The sequence below is a fragment of the Lingula anatina genome, chromosome 1 (assembly GCF_051362555.1).
Source record: "Lingula anatina isolate TDL-2025a chromosome 1, LinAna3.0, whole genome shotgun sequence".
Classification (NCBI taxonomy): Eukaryota; Metazoa; Brachiopoda; class Lingulata; order Lingulida; family Lingulidae; genus Lingula; species Lingula anatina.
The window spans coordinates 19,854,435-19,879,041 of NC_141767.1; the positions used below are offsets into that span (position 1 = coordinate 19,854,435).

Below are 24,607 nucleotides of genomic sequence, written 5' to 3' on the forward strand. Positions count from 1 at the left end.
CGAAAACAGGTATATCTGATGTTTGATATACGTTATCTAAGAATATGCATTTTTATTTCAACAAATTTCATTTTTCATTAATTTTTTCAGTGACCAACTGACAAATTTATTTGACGGATTTTAATGCATTAAAAATATACTTTTCATCTGGAAATAACATTTTCTATTTTCCTTGCTAAAGGGGGGAATTAAAACCTCAATATGTTTTGATTCGCGGAATGAAAAGACTGACAGCTATACTCAGGAGCAGATCCAGGATTATTTGAAGGGGGTGGGGTCTAGAACGACAGGCCTCTAATGCGAAGCCGACTATTGCCCCCCTTGGTGTGGGGTTCGGGGCCTGCTTAAGGACCCGAAATTTTTTTGTGTTTTGGAGAGTAAACAGTGCCCTTTTGTACGGTTTAGAACTATAATTTAGTTAGTCAAAATTCTAATTTCAAGAAGGAAATATTGGTGCGATATATTTTTCAGAAACCGAAGGGGGGTCAGGACCCCTGACCCCCCCCCCCCTAAATCTGCCACTGTATATTTTTCAAACTATGTAATATTGTATGTGGTGACCCATTAATTTTAATAATATCTTATTGCTTTGACACATTTCATCCTCTCTGATATGTTTTTTTTTTGTAATATTTTGTACTTAATCAGAAAGGCAGTAGTGTATTCGATTTCAGATAACTAACTAATTACATGTAGTAAAAGATGTGAAGTGTAAAATAACTTTTACATTAAAAAATTTGAATAAAATAACGGTCTGAAAATGTATCACTTTATTTTAGAGCATTTACCATACATTGTGCCTTGAGGGTGTCTTTCTCCTATTCAACTCTACCTGTATAGTCAGTGACATGGAAATTGGCTGGGAATGATGCATGGTTTATATTGTATGAATTTTTAAAAAAAATATTGACAGAGGTCATCACTGCAGTACGTTTTGTTACTTCCTGATATGGATAGCATATTTTGAATCACCTATAACTGCATCCGTTTAGTTTTTTTACTTCAGTCTTGTCAGAGGTAGTCATGATTTTCAAACTGTACAGAGTGGTTGATTTATGCATGTTGTTTACAGCTCTCACTTGTGGCGTTGAAGGTATGTGGAAAAGTAGCCCAGTATATCATTATGGTTAGTGGTGTTACATATTTTTAATTTTCATTTTATAGCACAGATGGTAATAATACCACTAGGTTGCAGTGATAATGAGGAAGATTTAAGATTTTTGTCAATGATTAACAACTGTAATGCACAACCATACCAAACTTGGTATGATTTTGAAAATCCTGAAGTTATCATACATGTGATATCCCTGACTTCATTTGATCTGACTGATCTTTTTTTTTCATTTATTTTTGTCACACATCTCATATCTTCAAATTTTTTTTAGGAAAGACAAACACCACTGTTTTTCTAAAGACAGGATGTATCCATGAAACATATTTGGAATCTTTGGTAGTTTTGGATGACTGTCTGCCTGGGGAGGTGATATTGGTTACTGAGGCATCTTATGCTCATCCTTATCCTAGGAATGGTTATACCTGTGCTAACAATCAAGGGCTGAGGACTTCTTGTAAAAGTGCTTCAGAAGCAGAAATAAAGTGTAACAACAAAGAGTTTTGTCATCTGAAAGCTGTAGCCAAAGGTCATTGTGAGGTGAAATATGATGGCAAATTCTCATCAGTTGGTACATATACAGCTGTTTTCCTTATAGTGAAATACAGATGCATTCAAGGTACAGTAAAAAGTATTTAGGTTCATAAATTGCAGTATTCTTGAACCAGTTGCATGTTTGCACAAAATCAAATGCTATTGCAATCATGTATTGGGAAATATTCTGAAAAAAAGGTTATTGACTTATCCAAAGTTACCATTCATGTGCAAAAAAAGATTTTTTTTATTTATTTAATATTACCAGTAAAAGTAAATACAGGGTAACACAGGGAATACGGATTTGTTCTCCAATTTGCCATAGAAATCCTATTCACATTGCTGGTGGATCCTGGATTTTGTTTGAGTGGGGTTGGAGCTGGTGCCTGTTAAGATCAACATACCAGTATGTTTACACCTATATTGACATGATTGTATGTTTTAAACCCCTTTTCAAGTTTTGTTAACTTTGATTATTACAGCAAACATTGCTACAGTCACTTGTCCTGTATTGGAGGCTCCAGCAGGTGGCCACATCAAGCTACCTCCCTCAAGAAATCTGCTTTCTGTGGCTGAATTTGGGTGTGACCCTGGTTTAACACTGTCTGGAAGTGACAGGAGACAGTGTCAGGGGGACTCTACATGGAATGGGATACAGCCAGTATGTTGTAAGTATGGGTATTTGTGTACGGTAATTACTTGATCTTTTCAATGGGGGAAAATTGTGAATTTTACTGACTTTATCTTTTTTAAGTCATTATTTCTTAAGATTAGAACATCTTATTGAGTTTTAGAAGCAAAATTAAAAATCAAGCTTCTATCTAGTTATATTCTATGCAGTAAAAGCACCACATATGCTTCACAGAAATATATATATATATATATATATATATATATATATATATATATATATATATATATATATATATATATATACACACACACTGGACAAAAGAAGTGTCACCCCCTAACTCAGAGTAATAAAAGTAGGCCGATCTTGGGTACTTATAATGCCTGGTCTACTTATAATGTGACTAATGAGTGTAAAACCGCTATACCATGGAATTGTATTGTTGGTCTTGTACATGTACAGCAAATGTTATTCCTGTATTCCTCCAATATGACAAGATACAGGCAATTATATAACGGTTATAGGTGCAAGTTATTAACCTGAAGAGGCGGAATATAAGCAATGTCAGAATATCGATACAATTGAATTGGTCAGTCAGAACCGTGCAGAGGGTCTGATCTCGGTATAGAAACACTGGATCAAGAGACAAATTGCCTCTGATGGGTCGTTATAGAAAAAATACTGGCCGTGAAGACCGACGACTGATTTTGATGTCCTGGTTGTCAAAGTTCGACACTGCTTGTCAGTTGACAACACAGTGGAACAATTTCACACATAAGAATGTGTCTGTGAAAATTGCTAGGCGTCGGTTACATGTTCAGAGAGTGTACAGCAGGGTAGCAAGATTGAAACCTCTTATATCGTTACAAAACAGGCAACGTAGAGTAAACTAGGGTCAACAGGATCTGGAACTGGACAGTTCATGACAATTAGTCCTATATATTTTTTTCTGATGAGTGTCGCTTTGGCCTGACCTCTGATGACAGACGGGTACTATGCTGGCAAACTGCTGGTAAAGCATTTGAACCACATGCACTTAATTTTCGAACCCGGAGCAGCATATTCGTCATGGTGTGGGGCTGCATCCGCATCCATGGCTTGGGCGAATTGATAGTGGTTGATGGAAACATGAATCACTAGAAATATATCGATGTTTTGGAGTCAGGCTTGCTACCATCTATTACTAACATGTTTGGTGACAGGAATTATCCATTTGTTCACCAGGATGACAATGCTCCTTGTCACAGGCCCAGAGCAGTTGATGATTGGTTTGACCAACAGGACATTCGCAGGGTGATGTGGCCTGCCCAGAGTCCGGATGCAAACATAATAGAAAATGTGTGGAATGTACGGAGCTTTGTTTACGGAGCTTTGTTAGTATCATATTAACTTTTTTTCTATTTTCATTTAAGTTTCATTTTATGGAATTTTCACCGCGGTGAAAATAAATTTCTCTTTATAATAACGCGTATTATTGGGAATACTGGTAGAAAGAAACCTCTCCAAGGAAACCGAGATTACATCTATTAAGATAAGATGTATGGACAAACACATCACACAAATATTTAAAAATACATTGTCCAAAATTAACGTTAAGTATTTAGTAATAACAATGGGATTCCCTTTGCATAAAACTGCAAGCGGGACTTTGATTATATAGGTGGTAAATATAGATGGGAAACCTAAGTTAACGGCAGTGGCCCCACGAACAGATCCACCAGCCTTGTGTATGTACAATAGTATGCACCGTGACGGCATCTGGCAAATGTAAGGTTCTCATTACCTATTCATCACCCGGGCCGAGATGGCCAGGAATTACCACCGCGGTGAAAATTATTTTCCACCGCGGTGTAAATTATTTTCCACCGCGGTGTAAATCATTTTCACCGCGGTGAAAATTCCATAAAATGAAACTTAAATGAAAATAGAAAAAAAGTTAATATGATACTAACAAAGCTCCGTATTTGTTAGTATCATATTAACTTTTTTTTATTTTCATTTAAGTTTTATTTTATGGAATTTTCACCGCGGTGAAAATTATTTTCACCGCGGTGAAAATAATTTACACCGCGGTGGAAAATGATTTACACCGCAGTGGAAAATAATTTTCACCGCGGTGGAAAATAATTTTCACCGCGGTGGTAATTCCTGGCCATCTCGGCCCGGGTGATGCATACATGTAGTATATGCGAATCCAAAATTTACCAGATGTCTGGGAAGGAAGTTGATTAAGACAAGCACATGCACATGCACGCGGTTTAACCGGTCTATGTGCCAATCATCCCAGGAATGTGGAGGAAGCGGGCAGTATTCGAATAGATTAAAAACCTCCGAAATGCTGCAATGTTGTACGTCGTTTTCCCCTTTATAATAACTTGCATATTATTGGGGATATTGGTAGAAAGAAACCTCTCCGAAGAAACCGAGATTACATCTATTAAGATAAGATCTATGGGCAAACACATCACACGAATATTTAAAAATACATTGTCCAAAAATAACATTAAGTATTTAGTAATTACAATGGGATTCCCTTTGCATAAAACTGCAAGCGGGACTTTAATTATATAGGTGGTAAATATAGATGGGAAACCTAAGTTAACGGCAGTGGCCCCACGAACAGATCCTCCAACCTTGTGTGTATGTAACAATAGTATGCACCGTGACGGCATCTGGCAAATGTAAGGTTCTCATTAACTATTCATCACCCGGGCCGAGATGGCCAGGAATTACCACCGCGGTGAAAATTATTTTCCACCGCGGTGAAAATTATTTTCACCGCGGTGAAAATTCCATAAAATAAAACTTAAATGAAAATAAAAAAAAGTTAATATGATACTAACAAAGCTCCGTAGGAATGATATGTCAAAACTTTTTACAAATGCCCGTCTAACCAGCAGAGAAACTCTGTTATATTCAGTGTTTCATGCTTGGGCCAGCATTAGCCCTGAACGCATCAGACAATTATATGAAACCTTGCTTCGTAGACTGGCACCTATTATTAGGTCACGTGCCTATGCTACTAAGTACTAATTTTGGACTTGAAACTGCATATTTTGGTAGAGTGTATATTTTGTTCTCATTTTGTGATTTTTTTGTGAAATTTAATGTTAATAAAATGATACCAGGAGCATATCATTCCGCAGTCATTTATCTCCCCCATAGTATTGGCTCAGTAGGGGTGACACTTCTTTTGTCCAGTGTGTGTATATATATATATATATATATATATATATATGTGTGTGTGTGTGTGTGTGTGTGTGTGTGTGTGTGTGTGTGATTATGAAATTATGTATCCTTGGGAAACCCAGTAGGTTTGTGAGTTCCTTCTTTCTTGGCTGCAATCATCAAGTCTATCTGCAAAGTTCGCACTTTGATTTGAAAATTGTAAAAACCCCATGTTTAAAACACCACAGAATCTTTGGTTTCTTTTATACTTATCAATCTTTTTTTATTAATCTAATCTTGGTAGATATTTTTGTTATAATTGTTTGGAAACATTGACAATTTTTTAGCACCACACTATTGAGTTACATATTCAGAATGTCTTCAGTGTGACTAAATCCAAGTGGTTGCATACATGCATGTATTCATTTTTTGATTTTCTCTTGCATGAAAATGGCTATGATTTAGAAAGAGTAGAAATAAAAAAGGACATAAGTCTTTAAAGTAAGATAAAGGGTATTTGAACTAAAGATGTTAGAAAAGGCATTAGAAAACTGCTCCTTTATTTTGGGAAAAGGATCTAATGGCATGTTTTTGTTTATTTCAGCAATACCCTCATCATTATGTCCAAAGCGTTTGCTGGTTTCAACTTTCCACAACTACTGTTATGAATTCCAACTTAACTTCACGAAATGGGGAGCAGCAAAAAGCATTTGTGAAAGACAGAATGGGACATTGGTGGACGCCAGTGTTGAGGGTGTGGTCCAGTACCTGGGCTGGCAGGCAGAGAAAATTGGATTTGAATATTTCCACACATTGCAGGAAACAGGTATTGCAAATGATACATGTAATTGTCTCTAAGACTGGGTTCCCATACTTAGATCAATCCATCTGGATCGACCTTACTCCCTGTGGGTTCACGCTAAATTGCTATCAGCTCAAAACGCATAAATGTCTGTCACGCCTACAGAATCAGCTAGGGGTAAAGATAATTACCCCCTGACAGTTTTACTAGGCGTGACAGACATTTACATAAGCCAGTCAGTTTGATAGCAATTTAGTGAGACTCCCCAGGGAGATAGATCAATTCAAATATCTGTGGGAATGGTCCCTAAATCATCTTACTGCATAGAGATTTTAATAGGATTGTCATATTGTTAGTTTAGTAAAACCTTCAATGCATGGGGTTAAAATCAAATTGATTAAAATCTCCAGCAGCACTGTTTTCTCCAGATAACAGACATTGTTTGTTTTAAGCTTAAATTTCAATTTTTTCCCTCCAGTAATACTTCTTAAGAGTTATAATGGACAGTGGACAAATAGTAGTGTTCTAAGAAATATATGGATACTTCCCTTCATTTGCCAGTATGGTGAGTATTTATAGACTGATCCTGCACTGTGTCTACCCCAACCTTGTATTAAAACAATGCAATACTGTGCAACATACCAGCTGTAGCTGTTCTTCTTTCTCAGACCAACAGAAGCAATTTCCATCATGACACAACTGCAGAATGCCTCAGTTGCACCAACAAAAAGTTTAGAGAAAACTGGAAGTGCAGAAAAAATTTGGTCCCACACCCTCTTGTTACATGTATGATGAATGTGACAGAGGTTTTATTTGAAATATGACAAAAAATCAGTTATCCTTGCTATTATGATATTGAATGATCAGAAGAAACAATTGTGAATTTGACTGGAAGTCCTCAATTTCCAGGACTTGATTACCATAGGTATTAGATTAATCTGAATTTACCAATTAAAGACAAATATATTTTTTCTTAATAGGCTAAACTGTATAGGTATGTAAATTAGTAAACTCTATGTTACAATAAACACAATTATTATTATTATTTATTTATTTATTTTAAGGTCATTCTATGATACAATTAAAAACATTATTATTATAATTCTTCTTCTTCTTATTATTATAAATATTTAGGGCCATTTTATGTTGATGAACAGACAACACGCCCTCTCTATACTACTAGTAGCCCTAGCACTGGCAGTACAGTAACAGCACATAGTCAGGTGCAAGTGTCAGGTGGGTAAAGAGAGGATGGCCACAGCCATACACATGTATTATCATACAAGATCTGTTAGGGGAGGGGTGCAGGGACCTGGAATTGCATTTGATGGTAGATGGTGTTCCTGGATAATCATGTTTGTGGTTTGACTTGCTATCAATGATTATCCAACTCAATATAATTTTTAAGAATTAAAGATATCCTATTTCCAAAATTGAGGATCTATTCACACTGGAGGGTACGGATTAAAAGAATATACTTACTGTACTGACAGTGAACATGCAGTTTGATAACCTCATTTGTTTCAGATTGTCTGGACAAATACCTCCTGTGGATCATAATTGGTACATGTGGTGGGGTGGTGTTGGTTATGCTCATGATCATCTGTGCATTAGTGAGGTAGGGTGGATTGGTCCATGAAAATGCCAGTATCTATTAAGGACTCTTTGTTATTAGTATTATTACATTTATTGATTTCTTGTTTCAAGTACTGGTATTATTTTCAGTTATTCTTCCGCTGTATCTAATATAGAAAATAAATGCCACTGTCTTTATTCTGAAATGGTGCATTATCATTCACTATTCCCCCAACTTTTCTGTCATTTGTAGATTTTTTCTGTATTTTATTTTTTAGAAAGTTAAATAAAACAAAGAATCTGAACCAAAGAAAAAACATCAACAGCTCTACACCAACTCAAGACAATCAAAATGTTACCCATGACATGGATAACTACAGCACGGCAGCTCCTGTACGCATGATTCCTCCATATTCTACTGTTGAAAAAAATGGTGGAAACAAAGATTCTGAAACAACCTTTCCCTTGAAACAAGATGAAAATGGCACTTTAGATGTGTCTGAAAATACAAGGGGCAAACCTAAGGTATCTTATCTCGAACTTGTAAAAGGAGAAGAAATTGACAAGGACTATTACGAAAACCATGCAGCTCTTTTCCAGCAAAACAATCTAAGAGATCTGAAATCAAAACTTAAAAACAGTAATGATGTAGGGGATGAAGGTAAGGATAGAGGCAGCAATCTTTCTACTGATTCTGATGTAGTGCTTCATATCAATGATATATACAATAGCGATGATTTTGAAGATAACTCAGTAAGACCATAGAGGTACATGTAGATATCTAGTTCCTTGGTAAAACTGAGATGTAAGTTGTATTAAAGGATCACACCTATGCCTGGGACTGTGGCATATTGCCATTCACACACTGCATTAGGAAGTTTATAAGATTCATGTCTATACAGCAAATTCTTATTGTTCAAAATTTTCATACAGAAACTTACACAGATCCAGGAAATCAAAAAGTTGGGGGGAAGGGGTTAAAAAATTTTTTGCACATCCACTCTTATGAAGAATACTTTTGAAAAGATGTTTTTTTTTTTTTTTTTTTTTTTTTGCGGTGCTGAATTTATGAAACATACATCTACTTTATTGGCCCTATTGTGTCTTTTCTCCCCCTTTGGAAACCGGCGCCATCTAAATCCACCTTAGCTTGTTATCTAAGGATTGCCTGAATTTCTTATTCACTTAGCACTTTTTACTTATGGGGATTTTTATTTGTGCAGTTATCAACTTTTTATTTGTATACATATATTTTTTCATTCACCTGATTAATGTGTATTGTCAAATAACCTGTTTACAGCCATATAAAGTTATTTATCCAGGGAATTCTTTGTGAATGTAATAAGTGACAAAATGTTGTCAGGCTTTTTTAGTGTTAAGTTTAATTGCAATGGCTCTTGTTAACACCAGTAATTTTTTAACAAGTATCTTTTTTACTTTAATTTTTAATAGTTATCAAGAAATTACTCACTGAGACAATCATTTAAGTTCAAATGAATATTTGATGTTCATACAAGATAACTGTTCAAACTATGTACACTGATATGCATCTTAGTAAAAAAAAAAATTAAAAAAATAACACAGAGATGAAAACTGAAGGAAAATAAAGGTTCACTTGTTGGCTTAAATTTAAACTTTTTACAGCCTGTGGAGCAGGAAATGCCTTACATTAGTAACCTTCAGCTAATTCAAGCAAAGAAACCTTTAAACTCGTTTTTTTTACTTCATTTCTAATTTTTAATTCTAGACATAAACACATTCTTCTCTCAGGCATAAGAAACACCCACATTGTGTTGAAGAAAATTGAAATTATGTCTAATGTAAAGGGTTTTAACATATTACAAAATAAATAGAAATGATAATAAATAAGGGATAAGTAAATAAATGAATAACTGTAGAAGTATGATGTCTTTAATTCAGAAATGTGAAAATGTTTTTAATCTGGGATAAATGTTTTTAATCTGCTCCAGTTACAAAAGCAAAATCTCACGAATGTGTATTTTTTAATTGTAAGTTCTCCAAATTTGCTTTATCTCATGTATCCACTTTAAATAGATTTATTCAAATTATCTATTTTTTCTAGTTATTTAATACACTAAAGTATTTATTTGTTTAAACCAGTTCCTTGTCACAACCATCTCCTATGTGCCAGTATTTTGGGGACACTGTCAGCTTTAACCAAGCCTCAAGTTCATACAAACAAAGTTAAACAATTCTCACAGACAAGATATATATTATGCAAACTGATATCAGTTTTTTTGCAACTAATGTAAGTTGATTAATGTAAGCCGTCACTGATTCCATGTAGCTGCCATTCCTGTGGCTGAATCATCAGATGCTATCATCTTGCGAGGTCAGTCAGTCACCTACGGCAGCTGGCTAACCAGGGCGAGAAGTACCTTGCTTTCCTGATGGTAAAAATAGCGCATTTAATTCACTTTCATGGCTTGTGGCTACATGCGAGTGTAAGAGCAGACTTATGAAGTCGTGAGCTAAGTATGATTAATTCCTCGGGTTGGTATGATGGGACCAGATAAGGGGAGTTAATTGATGCAGAATTTGTGAGGTGAAAGAACTACTGGGCTAATAGTGGAGATATTACAAGATCCTGATGGAGTGTCTATGGAGTGCTTATACCCTTCTTGCTGTGGTTTTGTATTATGTTATAAAAGGTGAGCACACATTTTATTTGATTATGTATGTTGAGGTGTTTTTTGTTTTGTTTTATTGATATTATTTGAGGTAGTATTCATGGAACTGCTCAGGACATATGCTCCCAAAAGTTTTAAAGAACATGTTACAGTATAATAGCAATACACTAAGCTGGTGTTGTAGTGATCCATTGATTTGGCTGTGTCTGCCAGTAATAGTAATAAATTAAGAAGGGTAAGTGCTGTAAAGTTGGCTAGCTGGTTTTGTCATGAAAGGGCTGTTACTGTGTGACTGACATTTACAACACGTTATTCCGTCCTTATTCTGGTAATGAATATACAGTGTATGTACCAGTACTGCCATATGATGCGAGGTCTGTGTCACTGGAGTTCAACAATTCATATGATAATAAGTATTCCTGTAATTATTCCTGTATTCCTGCATTGTGAAAAGCCAATTAATACATTCCTTTACAATGTTTTACAAATGATGCAAATTATTACAATAGAATTTAGTGTTTATATATTATTGACTATTATGAAAGATCAAGGTGAAGTTTTTCTATCAGATTAACTTCATTTCTTCTCTTTGCTTTTTTTAAACTTAAAAATGCATTCAGATAAAAATAGTATAAATAGTTTTTTCTTCTCTTTTGAAACAAGTCAGTGTTTGCTCTTTCATGCAGATTTTACAGGTCAATTCCCTAAGTCTAATCATCCAGTGTATCAAACTATATACACTGCAGTGGTAATAAAAACCAATTTTAAGCTAAATTATTTTCCTTTGCTTGATATCAAATGACACTAATCAAATTCCTGTGCAAATGCAGCTGTAACAATCAATAAAAACTGCAGCCTGCCAGATTGCACATCAAACTATTTATATTGTCAATTGTAAATCATCTTAATTTTCTGTCCCAAAGTATTGGTTTTTTGATACATTTTTTTTTGTTGTTTTTTACAGGGATCAATTCAGCAGAATGTCCAGTTCAGTCAGAACTGCAGGAAAAGCGTGCATGCACAGGGAGGGAACTTTCCATTTCTTGCAGCGAACCCAACCAAATCTTGGTCATAGTCTCAGCATACTATAGCTACTATGACATGAAGGACAAACGCTGCCATTTCAGTGCAGGTCACTGCAGCACTTACAGTTCTAGAGAAGTTTATAAGAAATGCAATCTACAGAAAGCATGCAGTTTTCAGGTTGTGGAAAAAAGAAGCTCTCTCTGTCAGACAGCCAGGTCCAGGTATCTTACTGTTTTGTACAGGTGTAGAACAGGTGAGTGATTCATTAATATATGTGGAACTAATTAACATATATTTAGGAGTGGGGTTTCATGTTAGTTCCTTGCTGATATGATGCTCATTTCAACTCATAAGCTTGTGAAAGAATCAAGTTAAATCATGTGAACATTAAACTTTGTCTATGAATTTTACCATTTAACAAGTTAAATATTTTTTTTTTACAAAATATTGATAGTGCTAAAGGACAATATGGCATTTATTAGAAAACAACATTTTTAAATAGATTTTTCAAAAAAAAAAAAAAAAAACAAAACAAAAAAAAAACAAGTAAGTTTTGGATGTTTTAAGTGGGTGGCCTTGTGGGAGGGTGGTATAAATGGAGATTACTCCTGCTAGCTATAGTGAGCTAGGGGAAGAGTTTCTGTTTTTTTGCTTAACATCAATTAGGTTCTGGCATATCAAGATGTTTTTTAACTTGAAGGGGAAATAATCCAGTGACTATGGTACATAAGGTCCTTTAATTTTCATTTTTTGTTTTATTTCTCTTGGATCATTTTCTGAACTTATCCTGGGACCTTGTATTTTGGTTTATCACAGATGTGTTTGTTTTGAAAATACTTAGAGTGTTATTGTATTGGAGCATTAAAACAAGTGCAGGTTTTTATATAGTCTCTTTCATGTCAATATTAATTTGGCTAATGATTCCGTACTGTGCATTGATGCTGTTTCAGCAGGTTTTTACTTAAAGAGAAGTGACATCGAATGAGTGTTACATCTCATTATGGTACTGAGTCAGTCTTTGGAGCCAGTTTTGTTTTGGTCTAGACTCTTTCACTGTTATTCATCTTTTTATTTAGTGTCTTAAATTTCTTTGAGTATTTTATGAAAACATCTTTAAAGACAAAAATAAGTCTTTATAATTTTTTTGCCAATACTGTTGAAAGTATGCATTCCATATTACATATATTTTATTTCCTTTATAAATAAGTGCCTGTGTTTCAGTAAGTATGGATTGGAAGAGTGTTTATTGCTTAAAAAATTTAATGATTTGTCTTTGGAGATATAGACCAATTAAAAGTACTTCCTATTATAAAGAAGGAAATAGAATATGTAAAAAATAAATAGAATAAAAATGAAAATAAAATAAAATAAAATAAAATAAAATAAAATAAAATAAAATAAAATAAATAAATAAATAAATAAATAAATAAATAGATAAATAAATAAATAAAGGAAAGCTTGGCAATTGAAATGAGTTTACATTTCTGACCTTATGTAAGGCCAAACAACTTAATCATGCTGTGCTAAGACCGAAAAACTTGGGAGACCAATTAAGATTGCATGACTTGATTTCTGAAATACTAGGTATTTACCAGGACCCCTTTTCCTACCTATTCATGAGTCAAGGGAAATGTATGACACAACCTGTTGTGTTCCTTGTTTATATTCAAGCATTAAAACAGTTAATGTTATTCCAAAATGCATGACGCATGCCCATACCATAAGTTGATGTTGTTCCGTGCTGCATACCAGTACATCATTATCATATCATCTGTCAGTGCATGGTCATGGTGGAATGCCTTGTGTGTGTTTTTTAAAAAATATACACTTCTTATCAAAAGGAAAGTGAGTGCAGAAAAAATAATTAGTTAAATATCAATAACAATAAATATGTTTAGGTAAAGTGATAAAGTCATAAAAGGTTTGCCTACTCTCATATCAAAGAAAGGAAGGAACTAATAAAAGTGTAATTCAGGATGTACATCTTTCATATATTTTATATCTGGTACATTAGTCATACCTGTGGCAGTATTGACAATCCTACAGCTTTGGGGCAGACAGAGCCACAACTGTGAAAACCCATTGGTGCATTTACACAATAAGAGATGTCACGGATTTTGTGGTACTGTTAGTTTGTGTCATGTCATCAGGAAATAATTGTAACCAAGCAGCAAGTCATCAGTCTAGTAATTAATCTAGTCTCTGAACAGCTTCACTCTACTCATCTAACTTTGAACTGAGAGACATGTTGTGCCAGTGTGTCTGGTTGAGAGAATGTGCAGCTTCATGATGTCAAATAAAACCAAAACTGACCTGCTTAGTTTTTTTTCCTGAGTGAACTCACCTAATAAATTAGGAGACAGTGGAGTGTGGTATTCCTGGAGGGGAATATTAAAGGAATGCCGCATGTGTTATTTACATGGTTCTGTCAGGCACAGCAGGTGACACAAAGGTTTTTTTAGGGTTACACACGGAAGGTCTGCCAGTTTAAAGATAGTAGTAGTAAAGTTTCTGAAGTACAGACTGCTGTACAGAAATAAGATAGGGGAGGCAATAAAGGCTGATATACTCCTACAGGGGTAAATCAGTGGATTTTTGAAGATTTTTTTAAGGAGGGTTTTTAATAAAATTTTACATACTTTTGAAAATTATGCAAATAAAAATAATTCAGTTGCCTTTGGGTATTAACAATAAATTGAATTGGGCTAATTGGGCATTTTAATTTAAATGTTGAAAGTAAATTCAGAACAAGGCAGCAAAGCTGTCAAATGTACAGACAAAGAACAGAAAATAAAGATGGAAATAAGTGAAAAATTAAATTTTCACAAAAAACTGTTTAATTGCCAGAAAAATTTACCAAACAGACTGCGTTGCCTATTGAAGCTGTATTTTAGTCCCATGTTTCTTTCCTATAAGTTTGAGAACAGTTAGTGACATGATTTCCCTTAAATGGTCATCATAGGAGCAGTGCCCAAAATAGGGGTTTCTTCAAATTTTGATACAACATTAAATAATGTTTAACAGCATAATGACAATCAAATGTTATTAATAAAATATTAGTAACATGGACATTCAGAAAATGTGACAAGCAAAAGTCTTCAAGATCATGGAACTTTAAAGTCACACCTTGAAAATGCCAATATGTGAAAAATTAAATTTTCACAAAAAACTGTTTAACTGCCAAAAAAAAAAAAAAAAAAAAAAAAAAACCAAACAGACTGCATTGCCTACTGAAGCTGTATTTTAGTCCCATGTTTCTTTCCTGTAAGTTTGAGAACAGTAAGTGACATGATTTTCCTTAAATGGTCATCATGGAAGCAGTGCCCAAAATAGGGGTTTCTTCAAATTTTGATGCAATATTACATAATGTTTAACAGCTTAATGACCATCAATTTTTAATTATAAAATATTTGTATCACAGATATTCAGAAAATGTGACTAGCAAAGGTCTTCAGGCCCATGGAACTTCAAAGTCACGCCTTGAAAATGCCAAAATGTAAACAAGACAGCACTGTTCTGAAATGGGTTTATTTCCATTTTAACACTTTTTTAACATAAAACAAAATAAACATTTTACTGCCATTTTTATATGACCAACTAAAAAAATTGATGAGATGGGAAAAGTATCAATAGAACAGTGTTAAATGTCCAATTTCCTCCATTCTGAGATTCTGAACATAGTGGATGATTGAATCTGACAAACTGCAATGATATGAGTTTATTTCCATTTTTGACACTTTATTACACAATACATGATAACAAGTTTACCATGTTTTTTACATAATCAACTAACAATGTTGTAAAGATGCAGTAAATATCAAACAAACACTTTTAGGCATCTTATTAGTTAAATAATGAGACTGTTAACATGCTTAAGAATTGAATCTGAGGAAATGTGAAAAAAACAGTATAACTTCTAAAATAATGGCCCGATTATGCTGATTTTCGAACTCAACCTGCGTTTTAGTAAGATTGACCACTCCTGTGAGTATAATTACAATTGGCCAATTCTTTTTTCTTATATTGTGTTATCAGTGTTGCATTTATATTGAAAATAGTGAAAAAACAGCATAAATTCCCTCAAAATAGCCCAATCATGCTGATTTTCGAACTTGACCTGCGTATTATGAATATTCATCAGTTCTGTAAGTTTCAAGTCAAAAGGTAAAATGGTTTTCCACTTATCGTGTTATCGGTGCTGCATATATGCTGAAAAAAGTGAAAAAACAGCATAAATTACCTAAAAGTGACCCGATCATGCTGATTTTCAAACTTGACCTGTGTATTATGAATATTCATCAGTTCTGTAAGTTTCAAGTCAAAAGGTAAAATGGTTTTCCACTTATCGTGTTATCGGTGCTGCATATATGCTGAAAAAAGTGAAAAAACTGCATAAATTCCCTAAAAGTGACCTGATCATGCTGATTTTCGAACTTGACCTGCGTATTATGAATATTCATCAGTTCTGCAAGTTTCAAGTCAAAAGGTAAAATGGTTTTCCACTTATCGTGTTATCGGTAAAAGTGCACGGCGACGACGGCGACGACGGCGACGACAGACGCAGATGATGGCTATATGTACAGACACATCTGTGTCTGTACATAAAAAGTACATTTGGTGATTTGAACAATGATATCAGCATATGTGTTTGGTAATGCTAAGAAATGAAGATAAAATTTGAAAATAAAAAGCTTAGGTCTAGACAATAAAATTAAAATAAGAATATAGGTGTAGAAAGAAATTGGAAAAATAATGAAATAGATGTTTTTATGGTGTTTAAAAGTTAGATAATTTGCAGGAGCCTTTTGAATGTATGGTTGATTAGAAAAGTTTTTATGTTATAAAAAAATATGAGTCATTTTATGACAACATGGTGGAATAAGTTCATGACTTAAAAACTCATTCTTTCTTTGAAGTTTGTCATAACTTCCTTTATGGTCAAACACTTAACATAGGTACCTCATTTTATTGCTTTAATGAGAAAGAACATGCAGATTTATGTATGTAACCATAATGTTTGACAAAGTAATGCTAAGCAGTAAACTGTTGACACCATTTCAACATGCAAAGAATTTTTAGAACAAATTTTTGTCTTTAATAATGTCACATATATTATACTCAGCATCATACTGAATGATCCTTGATTAGACAAATGAAAGATTTTTCTAAGATCCATTTTAAAATCAACCAATCAGTCCTATCCCCAAAGGCAAACTTCATTTCATAATTGCATAAATACTTAAATTGTGGCTGCCTATCTAACTTCTCACAAACTCTTTCAGTGGAATGCCCTGACCTGCTGCCTCCCCTACATGGAGTCCTTGGCTTCACCAGTCCTGCCAGGCAGTATGGTTCATTAGCCAGGTATACTTGTGATAGAGGCTTCACCTTAGCGGGAACAAAGACCAGAGTTTGCCAAGAAAACTGCAGCTGGTCTGGAATACAGCCAATGTGCTGTAAGTATACATTTAAATCCACTTGTATTCATGCCAAAATGTCAAAGACATTAAAAATTTTCAGACAGTTATTATGTAGAGACAAGGACCCACCAAACCGGGTCCAAGGTAGACACAAACATGTAATTATGTGCCACACACTTTTTAAACTAAGAAAGCAAGAAAGCAGCCAAAATACTTCCCACATAACTGAGCAGAAAAAAAAAAATGTTCAAAGATTTGTGATGATAACATAATAATCTTATTTAAGGTATTCAGCATATACTCTTCTCATATCATATGAGGACACTTTCGATAATCTCCATTTTGAGAATGGAAGAATATGGCTACTAATACTTTTTTGTTGAAAATATTTTTAACCATTAATTAATCTGTCCTCTCTTTTTTTCCAGCCATCCCCCCAGAAGTGTGCCCGACCTCCGTGAACCCCATCCATTCCTATGGCAACTACTGTTATGAGCTGCGTCCAGAGCTGCTGTCCTACCCACTGGCCACTCAGGCCTGTGTAGACAGTCATGGTACCCTGGCCAGTGTGGACACGCCAGAACTGAGGGCCTTCCTTGCATGGTTGGCAGAGGATTTACTTACAGGTGCTAACTACTGGGTGACCACTAGACAGGGAGGTGAGATAACGATACATTTGCATTCTGTCTGGCCCATATCAAATGATATGGATTCTGCACTAGTTTTACTTTTGTCCAATTATAGACAGTATGTATTGGGATTTTTGTAAGTCATTGAAGGTTTGATTTTATGGACAGTTTACTACTTAGAAGAAAACAAACTATTTTAATATAGGATTGTAGATGAAAATTGTATACAGGTACAGTGTAGTTTTCTATCTATCTTTCTTTCTTTTTTTTTTCTTTGTACTTGGTTGGTTAAAAGTCGTGAAGGTTTATTTTCACTGAATGGTGAAATCTATTTACAGATATGCAGGAAATAGCCAGAAGTTATGATTTAACATGGGTTCCAGCAACCATCCAACCCACATACTACAACATGTTCATTTGTCAATATGGTAGGTGAATTAATGGTCATTTTTTAAATTATAATAAAACATTTTTCAAGCTGGAGAAATAATTGTATTGCACTAACATAAATAAAGGACAGAAACTTAATTGGTCTTTTGGACATTGATCTAGACTTTTTTGTACAGGAAAAGCATTGGTATTAGAAATATTTATTTCAAAATTTTACTCTGGTAGTTTCTAAACATTTATTTCTGAAGTATTTTGTCCCCTAAATGTGCCCATTCAGAGTCTCAAAGTATTCATTAGAGAGTGAGAAAGCCTTTGATCTGTGGAATATTTCAATATTTGTATTTATCCAGGGCCATACAATACTTACACACCAGATATGTTGGACAAGCTTCCAAACAGAGGGCCTGGAGATGATGGAACAAGTAGTGTGTCTGTTGGCAGCTACCCACCTCTCAATGTAACAACTGGGGGGACTGGTCAGGTACAGGAGGACCTAGGACAGGGTGAGAAACTGGCAAATTGTTGTATTGTGAAATGATGGGTGTCAAGTAATGGCATGAATTTATGTAATTTTAAGAATAAGAATACATTGTTTTTTTGTCAGTATGATTGTTTTAATTAATCATTATTGGCCCTCCTTAATTTATTTTCTTTAATGTGCTTTTCTTGTTGTGCATATAAAGTGTGGATCTGAGGCTTTTTTCAACACCATTTTGTGGATAGAATGAAGTAAAATTTGATTCACATTGAAAGAACTTGATACTACCCTGATATCTAACATAATTACCAGCAACCTCTTCTATCATATTGCAATAACTGTATGTGTGAGGTTTCTTTCAGATTCAGACTTGGTCACAGCCATTGTGTTTGCTGTTCTTCTTGGATTGCTGTCAGTTGTGCTGCTCATAATCCTAACTATATTTATCAGGTTTGAGTCTTTTTCGCCCTAAGCAAAGTTGAAATGACTGATAAGGAGTCCACATTGGAAAGAAAATATTAATACTGTTTTCAGTAACCAATTATGTATTTAATGACTTAAATGTACATGTCTTGTGAAATTCCAAGAAAAAAAGTGTCACCAAAAAGATATACTCCAGCATGATTGATTTACAAACCAAATTTTGAATATTTATTTTCATTTTAAGGAAATACTGTAAAACAAAAAAGGAGAAAGAAGCAGAAGATGCTGGGGATGGCTCATCTTGGGATAATTACTCTCTCAATGGTGGCCCTGCTTACAGAGATCCACAAACTCTGCACTCAACAGAGATCAAGAATGATGGCAGAAACACACAAGAAGAAGAAGAGGGGGATGTTGAGAGGGAATGCCCCCCTCGAGCACCCACCAAAAAATTATCTGTGCAAAATATCAAAGCTTTGCTGTATGCACAAGTCAGAAAAATACGAAAACCCCGAGCGCAAAGGGATGGTTATGATGATATTGTCATCCAAGTTGGAAACTCCCCTACAAATGAAAACCCAGAGGTACCTGATAAGGCACCACACTCGCCAGTTATAGGAAATCCCACAAATCCCATTACAACAAACACTGTAAAAACTATTGCATTAGAAGCTGCTGCAGCATCAGCTGGTATTCCATCATATGCTAATGCTGCTAGTACGGACTCTACAAGTGGGAGTACCCACGAATACGCAGTCCCAGTGGACACCAAGCATGGCAGCCCTTATGAAGTTAGAAATATCACAGATATGTCAGGTAACCAGTATGATGAGGTACCCCGGGAGGAAGACTACCCCTACCAGGTTATGCCCAATGGTCAGAAGTCTGATGACCAGGTCAGTGAGGTGGCTCAAGCAAAAAAGCCTTTACCTATACCAGTGAAGAGACCACGTGGTCAGGCTCAGACTGATTCTACAAAAGTTGACTTTAAAGATAATGATTTGTATTATGACACTTCAGAATAAGTTCCTTTTGAGATGAATTATACCTAGTATATCTAATGTCCTGTTTATACCAAGATGATCCATTGGCATACCCTATGTAACTGCTGACTTCAACCAAAAATCATTCATTTCCAGTTGACATCAATGAGTTCTGAGAACAAGCCGAATATGATTCCTGCATCTTTATTGCTGTTTGCCTTCCAATGACACAGTATTGAATACTGTATAGTTTATTACCAGTATGCTGGCAGTGCCACATTTTTTATAAACAATATACACCTTTTGTGCATAGGATGATCTTGCTATAGGACACAACTTATTTAACATCTTGTTAACTAGCTTGCCTCAAGGTAAAGATTAGCATCTTGTAAAGTGGCCAGTAAATTGCTCAAATATTTTTGTGAACTTCAGAAGGAAAAATTTTAAGTCATTGAAGCAAAAACAGATTTGAAAGAATTAAAAACATAAATATCCATGTTGGCAAAGTAATGTACCTGAAATTTTTTAGTGTCATAGTGTGGTTGTTGTGATTTTTATATTTGGTTGTGATAAGGCAACTCTATTTTGAAATAGAAAATTTTTACCAGAATCATGTGGGTCTCCTTCCAGTGCCAACTTAAAAATTGTTTTTACTTTGATTTCACCCAATTTAAGGATTTTCAGATAATTCTCTTAAATCAAATGGGTATTTTTTTCAAATTGGGGCTGTATTCAATATATACTGTTGTGGAGACATATATAACAGGCCCATAGCCTGGGGGGGTTCAGGAGGTTAGAAAGAACCACCCCTTTTGCCAGGAGAAGGTCCACTCTGGGTAAAATTTGATCTAGGTACATGAAGTTTTTATGGAAAAAGGTCCACTTTTTCAGAAAAAGAACCCCCCTTTTGAAATTGCTGGCTACGGGCCTGTATAACAAGTTGAATTTAGCTTCATTAATTTATCAGGGGCCCTTACTTTTCTAGGGCAATCAGAATCTCTGTAAATTTTAAATGAAAGGGTGGATTGTTGTGTGAGAGATAAAAGGTTGCAAATGGTGGGCAATGTATAGTTAAGTAGTAAATTTTGTTCTTGATATATACATATATTATTTGATATTTAATTTGCTTTATACACATTCATTTAATAAATCCCTTCAAAGACCTTTACTACAAGGTAGATGCAGCATCATTTGGGAATTTGAAGTGAGGCAGTCTCCATATTGGATTTGTCTTTATAATTTTTGAAAAGAAAATTGTAAAAAATATCAAACACCTGTTAGCAAAAATAATGCTTTTACAGGTCAAAGACTAGTGTGTACTTTCTCTCAGTTCCATCATTTTTTGAGAACATAAAATACATAATAAAAATTACAAATATTCATTTATTAAGTGGTTTTATTGAGGGTTACTACAAACTAAAAATAATTAGCTTTTACACTGTACAAACACTCGATACCACTACATCAGTATTGTTTCTTTGAAAACTAAGATCTCTGTTCCAGCTGAAAAAATATAATATCAATAAGGTTTTGAGACTATTTAAGTACAGTAATATTACCATTAAACTAGGCCCCTAACTAGTTTATGCAGTAGGGGACCAATATGGTTTATTTTAAGCCTATTTTTAAGAAAGCTAGCCCAAGGCTTTTTATACACATTCTTAGGTTTTTTTATGATGGTGCCCTTCAAACACACACAAACACACAATGTGACATTCTCCCAACCAACGCAAACTGCTAGACTTATAAATACATAATTGTGACAGCTAGCATATAATATTATTAGAAATACATTCATCGGAGGGGATTTTATCTAGAAAATAGTTCTTCCATCTTTTTGTTTTCTTACTGACTTGGCTTTAGAATTAAGAGAACAATGCTTATAAAACTTTGATGCATACCTACTCCATGGAAAAAATTTTGGTTGGAACATGGACTTGTAAAATAATAATAACAATAATAATGATAAATCTGGTTATTCTTCATCTTAACATGCAAGTTGCCAAATTACAATCTTGGTTTTAAAAGAGATTAAATTTCAAGATTTCCTTATCGCAGTGAAATCATGTTAACCAAGTCAACATTTTTTTATTACAATGTATTTCTACAAGTACAGTGCAGGTTTGTATTTATGAGGTAATCCTACACTTTCAGTGGCAGCTTAATTCTAAAAAATCTCATCAGATGCTCACAAGAGTTTTAAACTACTCAAGTCTGAAAATCCTCAAATCACACCGATCTTACTCAAATATTTGCAAAAAGTAAGCAAAAATGATTATAATTCCAGACGAATAAAACTAAGTTTCACAGAGAAATTTCAAAATCTGGATTTGTGCAACATCATAAAAAGTATTTTACATGTCTTTTATACATCACATTTAATGAAAAAATGATGGGTCCCTATCACCCCACTGTGTATGGCATAAATAGTGTAGACTTGGGACTGTATAGACTCAGAAAGCACCTACAACATGCAAATGCCTCTGAACAAAATATGATTGGATTGTAGACCCTATGCCTTCTACCACTACTGTACATACAATAGAATAAAAATACTATTCAAATAAACACTGAAATAAAAATCATAATAAAGCACATTTTTCTAAATATGCTACTCTCCTCATCATAATAATTACTTGTAAAAAAACATGACAAAATGACTTCACATCTGTTAATTAATTATTATTAAATTAAAGCACAGTTATCAACCTTTCTAGATAAAATGTTTTTATGGATGCACAACTGAAGCCTCAGAAAAAAATGGTGCTGGATACAGAGAACAAAGTTTAGAGCACCGTATTTGCACGTTTGATGTGTTTCGTAAAAAATCATACCCACAGAACACATATACATTCTCTCCTCCAGCAAAGAGAGAAATGAAGATCTATACAATGTTGCTATGGCAACAATTTGTTATATCATTCTTAAATAAAAGGTAAATTTCAAGGGAATCCATGATAAGTGTTTACATATCCCAAGTAAATTTCCAAATATATAGAATCTTCTACCGTCTAATACTAAGCACTAGTTCTCTGTTATTGCGTACTACCTGTATGAACAGTCAAATAATTCACCAGCTTGGCCTCTCTGAGTTCATCAATTTTGTGGATTTTATCCAACATTCTTGGAATTTCTCAATGTTCTACAATATGATCACACTCTAGCAAATCTTTAGAGTAAACCAACACTATGTTTTTCATGAAAAATCCCCACTCTAGTATCTTTTTGCCTTTGAAAAGTGTCTCCTTGGAAGTAAGAAAATCTTGCCTTACTACTGTGACCTGAACAGTAGTTTACTTATTTATCTCTTCCAGCATCTCAAGCAGTCATGTAACATGTCCTCTGTTGGAATTGCTAACACTTCTTTAAGCAGATGTGCATGTTTTCAACATTACATTGACACTGTTAACTCTGGCACTAGTGAGGGATAAAATACTGACTCGAACTGTCTGTCAACTTTCATTTGTCTCCTTCACTATTCCAACAATTACCTAGGAAAGATGCAGCCATACGGTAATAAGTCCAACACTATCTTTTGTGATACACATTGAGGCTCAAGCCTGGAATGAAGGGCCTCCACTTATCAAAACAATTATTTCTTCTCCAGTCTGAATGAACTCTTCTAAACCCTGCCATGCTGACAACTCAAACTTCCTCTCTTCTTCATGTTCATGCATGCTTCCCCTTGAAATTTCATGTTGTGAGCTTCAAATTAAAAAGGAAAAGCAATCTGTCCAGCTCCGAACTTCCAGCACCACACCAGCAAGTACTCATTTATTGTGCAGCAACAAAATCACTTGTACAACGGTCCACAGTCACAACGTTGTGCCTGTTGAGCAATCTTGTGAAACTGCTCTCAAAGTGCACTAGCTGTGTTATGTTGCTGAACTACTTTTGTCTTTCTTTCTTTCTTTTACCCTCTCTACTGTCATTTTTCCTCATTGTCTGTTAAAGATATCCCAGGTCTAGTGCATGGTGTAAAGCCGCAAGATCGGAATGATTTGATACACGCCAATATGGCCAGTTCATCTGAAATAGAGAAACCATGACAGCTGATTTGAATGCATACATGCCATGATGATTTGACAATTTCTATAAATGTGAATGTATTTAAATGAGTTAAATTTAAAAACTGGTGGACACACTTGTTTTTTAAAACTTATTTGAACATTTTAAAAACAGATCTTCAGTCATAAGGAAAGTTTGAAGATGAAATGCTTGAGTGTTTAAGAGCGCATTCTCAACGAATTAAGCCAGGCTTTACAAAGCCGGTGACCTAAAAATGGCGGACGTACATGAAAGAAAAAACGCCTAATCTTTTAATAGTCTCTCCGCCTCCCCACACGTCGTCCCTGCGGGGTACAGTATTTAAATCGCGTCTCCGTTCGCCATGCGGAAGCTACCTGAGAAATATTAAGTGCGCATGCTCATCAGTTAAACTCGTGGTGAAGAAAGCATGGCGGCTGAAGGCGATCGAAGGAAAAAAGCTCTTCTGTTCTATTATCTTTGAAAACAGAGACGAAAAAGGAATAATTTGGCCCGTAGAGCAGCAATGAATCGACTATCTACGGAGATAATATCACCAGAGATATTCACGGAAATATTAATGTTTGGAGCCGAGATTTAATTACTGTACCCCGCAGGGACGACGTGTGGGGAGGCGTGTGAGAGGCGGAGAGACTATTAAAAGATTAGGCGGTTTTTCTTTCATGTACGTCCGCCATTTTTAGGTCACCAGCTTTGTAAAGCCTGGCTTAATTCGTTGAGAATGCGCTCTAAGAAAGGT

At 34.8% G+C, this 24,607-nt stretch overlaps 2 protein-coding genes across 22 annotated transcripts in view; one reads left to right on the forward strand and one right to left on the reverse strand.

The window, feature by feature from the left end:
* The first annotated feature begins 690 nt into the window (after window positions 1–690).
* On the forward strand, window positions 691–21,207 carry LOC106179414 (uncharacterized). Of its 3 annotated transcripts, none has more exons than XM_086999175.1 (15): window positions 691–1,093; window positions 1,386–1,730; window positions 2,128–2,313; window positions 6,049–6,270; window positions 6,725–6,811; window positions 7,381–7,482; window positions 7,774–7,864; window positions 8,100–8,482; window positions 11,437–11,751; window positions 16,781–16,954; window positions 17,347–17,577; window positions 17,886–17,975; window positions 18,288–18,440; window positions 18,778–18,865; window positions 19,083–21,207. In XM_086999175.1, exons 1-15 carry the CDS (start codon window positions 1,024–1,026, stop codon window positions 19,861–19,863), a joined length of 3,318 nt encoding a protein of 1,105 aa, XP_086855301.1. In that variant the 5' UTR covers window positions 691–1,023; the 3' UTR covers window positions 19,864–21,207. The 3 variants fall into 3 exon arrangements, with proteins under 3 accessions (XP_086855301.1, XP_086855300.1, XP_086855302.1); XM_086999174.1 differs by having other exon boundaries at window positions 692–1,126; XM_086999176.1 differs by lacking the exons at window positions 691–1,093; window positions 1,386–1,730 and having other exon boundaries at window positions 2,138–2,306.
* Window positions 21,200–24,607, reverse strand: part of LOC106179425 (protein phosphatase EYA1) — a 120,317-nt gene continuing 116,909 nt past the window's right edge. For all 19 annotated transcript variants that reach the window (XM_013563054.2, XM_086999179.1, XM_013563139.2 and 16 more), the window contains one exon: window positions 21,200–23,850. In XM_013563054.2, the coding sequence (XP_013418508.1) occupies window positions 23,770–23,850 (81 nt within the window). In that variant the 3' untranslated portion in view covers window positions 21,200–23,769. The remainder of the gene's footprint in view (window positions 23,851–24,607) is intronic.